This window comes from Crinia signifera, chromosome 8, assembly GCF_055691185.1.
Source record: "Crinia signifera chromosome 8, ASM5569118v1, whole genome shotgun sequence".
NCBI classification, from domain to species: domain Eukaryota; kingdom Metazoa; phylum Chordata; class Amphibia; order Anura; family Myobatrachidae; genus Crinia; species Crinia signifera.
Window position 1 is genome coordinate 47,438,429 of NC_139224.1, and position 4,786 is coordinate 47,443,214.

Consider the following 4,786-nt stretch of genomic DNA (forward strand, 5'->3'; position numbering starts at 1 on the left):
TGCAGGACAGGGTACCGAGGGCGCCCATGTAAGTCCACACAATATGTATCATGCACCAAACCATGGGGCACAGACGGAAAACCTTAAGGAGACTAGCTTTTATATGGAAAGTGATCATATTCGATACTTGCATTTACTATACTATCCGAAATGTCTCTCTGAGCCTACAAGTCCCCCTGATGCTTTGGATGGCTTGTCTTGTGCCCTTTCTGTTTAGAAATAGCTGGATGGGATACTGTAGTTAGCAGTTACTATCTTCATTGTACAATAGTCAGCCTTGGAAAATTCTATGTACAGTAAATACTGTTTTACTGTTTTCTTGGCAATATTAAACTACTTAAATCTATCTTTTATATATTATTTCAATATATATGAAATTAACAAAACTGTCGTTGTGTATTTCATTTTGATTTCTTTTTATGTATTACTGAATGCAGGATTTTGAGTAATAAATCAAAATAATACTTCTGGATTCGATTGGTGTATGTGGCCAGTAAGTTGCGCAGTCACAAAATGTATTTTTAAACCAGCAGAACAACTTCATGCGTCTCTAGAGCACCACTACCCCCCCCCCCCCCCCTCTCTCTCTCTCTCTCTCTCTCTCTCTCTCTCTCTCTCTCTCTCTCTCTCTCCCCACACACACACACATACTACATATATGGAAATTGTATTATTTATTAACCCTTTGAGTGCCAAGTGAATGTATCAAAATTTATGTTTACCTTACATAGGAGATATTTTTTTTACACATTTTTTTTATTTTAATTAATATAACAAATGTGAGCGACGATGGCATTTATAGCGGATATTTTGGACCTCTCTGACATAGATGCTGGCACTCACAGGGTTAATGTAGTAACTGGTGAGACTATTTTGCCCAATCTCAGTGATATAAGCATTAGCCTTGTGCTTCGGTGACTGTAAAGCCGCTGGGGGAACAGTGTGCATTGCTGTGATTGTGCCTGGTACACAGGAGACTATGTAGTATTTATCCTCCTGATCTGTACATGTCTATCAGAGACTGTGGGTCAGTGTAATTGGGGTCAGGTGAGTAGTGGCGGATGCCCACTTACCTGTCAGGCGTGGAGAGGTATTTCTGTTTCTCAAATCGCTTCTCCAGGCCCATCAGCTGCAGCTCCGTGAACACTGTCCGGCTCCTTCTGCCCTTCTTGGCCTTGCTGCCCTGCTCCAGGCACCCGGGCTCCAACTTACCCCGGAGATGCAGTTCTAGTGGCAGGTGGTGCGGGGACCCGGTGCCCCCCTGCAGGCCCGAGCTGGCAGCCAATAGAGCAGAGCTGATGGGGGAGCCCAGGCCAGGGCAGGACAGAGGGCCCAGGGGGAACTTAAACACCGAGGCCTGTTCTGCCTTTAGTAGAGCTGTTTGGAGAGAGAGAGAATAGAGATCCTGTTATCCACAACCTACACAAATATGGGGAAGGTCCCATAGAACTTTACAGCTTTCCTATTAATTATACATTACTCCTGGCGATCAATGGGTTAATGAGAGAGAGAGAGAGAGAGAGAGAGAGAGAGAGAGAGAGAGAGAGAGAGAGAGTGAGAGAGAATAGTCCCGAACCCTCACAAGTGTTCCATGGTATAATGTACAGTATACTGTAACTGTAAGTAGCTGGGATCTCAGGGTGCGCAGTATATAATCACACATATCTGTATGTACTGTACATGATATTAGGCCACAGCAGTACTGAAACGCCTGGGAACTCGGTGATATCATGGGCTGCACAGGCCGCACTGTATAGTTATAGAGGCTGAGTGCTCCATTCATTCAAATCATTCCAGTTATTACTACTAGCACTATACTACTACTATATACCTTCATTATAGACACTGGAGTGCAGTGAGACTACAAAGCGCCGCACTCCTGTTTTAACGTTCTGTCATTCATAAAACGATATATATATATATATATATATATATATATATATATATATATATATATATATATATCACACACACACACACACACACAGACATATATATATATATCACACACATATATATATATATAATATATATATATATATATATATATATATATATATATATATATATATATATACCACAGGAACAGGATTAAATGGATAAAGTTTTCCAGTCTGCTATGTCATAACATCAATTGTATGTGGAGTTTAGCGAAAAAAAATGAGCTCGTAAGTGCACTGTTTATAATATGTATACTTTATATAATGTTATTATTATTATATTATTATTATTATTATTATTATTATTATTATTACTACTATTTTTATTTTATCGATAATATCGATAATATTATCATCATTGTTATTACTCTACTATTACTACTACTACTACTAATAATAATAATAATAATAATAACAATAATAATTCTTACGTTTATACAATTATGTGTATGCAGAGGGACCGTTGGTAACAGAGGAGGCCACATAGAAATATTAGGAGCTATCTACATAGCACATATTTACAGTTGTTTCTATGTACCAAACACAGATATATTGTGCCACGTTCTTTAAAAACTGGAGTATAATAATATATAGCTTATTGAATTATTATTATTATTATTAATAATAATTGTTATTATTTTTACTATTGTGCACACAATTATTATTAGTATGTTATTGTGTAGAACCTTCAATCTCTACAGAAATAAAGTGAATAAAATAAAATACCAGGAGTAGATAGATAGATAGATAGATAGATAGATAGATAGATAGATAGATTATACATATATACATACATACATAGAAGACAGTTTTATAGGTGGTAGTTAAATGTCTATACATTATTATTATTCGCTATACCATTTACGGTTTCCAGGTGCTACAATGAAATGTACAGTAACCCCCTGCGTGGTATTCTCAAATATTAGTAAAATATGAAGTAATAATATAAAACATGGTGCAGATATAATGAGCATCTAATCTACAGCAGTTGAATCCCACACAGGCCTAGCGGGTTCCTTGCTGAAGCAGTGCTGTTTTACACATTTACATACTGATCCATATGATATTTATTTTAATACAGATTATTCATTGGACGCATTACTCCAATTATACTTTCAGCAGCGAAGTCATTTGTTATTTTTAACGTTATTTTTCAAAGATTTTGGATATTTCTGGTCACTGTGCAAATCACACTCCTGGCAAATTACTGATATAAGACCTGCAATAATCTGTGTATTTAATGTAATGGCTGAGAACAAATACGTAGATAGATAGATAGATAGATAGATAGATAGATAGATAGATAGATAGATAGACAGATGCATATATAGAAATGTGTGTGTGTGTGTGTGTGTGTGTGTGTGTGTGTGTGTGTGTGTGTGTGTCTCTATCTGTCTATCTATCTTGCTGTCTATCTGAACCAAGTCATGTATATTTATAAATGATGTAGATATATATATATATATTATGTAGCTATATATACATATATAGCTCTGTATAGATAGATAAGTAGATATATAGTTCTAAACACAGATAGATAGATAGATAGATAGATAGATAGATAGATAGATAGATAGATAGATAGATAGATAGATAGATTGCATTTCACAACATCCCTGTATAAATGACACTTACCTAGGTGGTTGTGGTATGGTCTGGCTGACAGCAACGCCTGAACCCCAAATTTGAGCAGCTCCCCTGTGGGTGCAGAAGCCTTGGAGTCCGGGTGATCAGTTAAGATCTCCTCTATCATGAAACTCCTGTACCGATGGGACCTGTGATCGGCAAATGTCTCATGGGGGAAATAGTGAGCCCCAATATCCAGGGGGTGCTGCATGTTCCTCTGCTCCTTGCTGCTGATTTATACAGGCGCTGCCTCTCTCCCAGTCACCCAGCAGCCCCGGGAAGAACTAATGCAAACAGTCCGGGTCCCCCAAATGTCTACAGAGCTCCCGCAGGCTCCCTGGCATTCTCCTGTGAGGGGTGAGAGGACCCCCCGAGCTCCTGCTGGTGCTGCAGAGTTGCCTGGATCAGCTGGCCAGATGAGAAGCTGGAGATGATCCCCCTGTGCCTGGTTACACTCTGCTGCAGCAATGACACCAGCCTGAAAGTTTCCAAACTTCTCTGGGAGTGCCGAGTACCCCGCCCCCAGCGGGGAATGAGCCTGTAATATTCCGACCTCCAAGTGGGGACAGGCTAGCCCTGATGGGGAGGGCCCATCACCCTGAGATCCTCTGCAACATACCATTTCCCACCAGGGCAAATTAGCAGGGAGATTATACTCTTCATTTTAATTTAAAACAGACATACAAGCCAATTATCTGATCTTGAGTAATGTGTGATTACATTTCCACAATGATATACACAGATACAGGTAATAAATCTCCATACACAACTGTGCACTTCCTAGATTCATTTACTGCAAATTAGCAGGTGATCATCTCCTAGTCATAAATAACCCACTGTGAGCTCCAGAGCTAACGATCTGTTTCATAGTGACTGCAAAACACAATAGGGAGCTATTCCACTTGGAAACTCGTCACTAAATTGTTAAGTACATATACAGACTGATATATAGATAGATAGACAGATAGGTAGATATACAGATGTACACATACATGGATATATATATATATATATATATATATATATATATATATATATATATATATACACGATCTGCACGATTTATTTCAGAATGCATAGTATTTGTCAAGGTAGAACACAGTGTAACGCTCTGCGATAATCCAGGATACTTACTTGAAATGAGTAAATTGCAATTTATTGGCAATTCGCGGAAAAAACCGCCTCTGTTTATACTTTGTAGACCATGTATTTATTTATTT

At 38.2% G+C, this 4,786-nt stretch overlaps 1 protein-coding gene across 1 annotated transcript in view; it reads right to left on the reverse strand.

Annotated features, from left to right (window-relative positions):
- Positions 1 to 4,014, reverse strand: part of BARX1 (BARX homeobox 1) — a 5,881-nt gene extending 1,867 nt beyond the window's left edge. The window contains exons 1-2 of the mRNA XM_083158022.1: positions 3,576 to 4,014; positions 1,074 to 1,377 (exon numbers count right to left, since the gene is read on the reverse strand). Of these exons, the coding sequence (XP_083014148.1) occupies positions 1,074 to 1,377; positions 3,576 to 3,777 (506 nt within the window). The 5' untranslated portion in view covers positions 3,778 to 4,014. The remainder of the gene's footprint in view (positions 1 to 1,073; positions 1,378 to 3,575) is intronic.
- Positions 4,015 to 4,786: the final 772 nt, after the last annotated feature.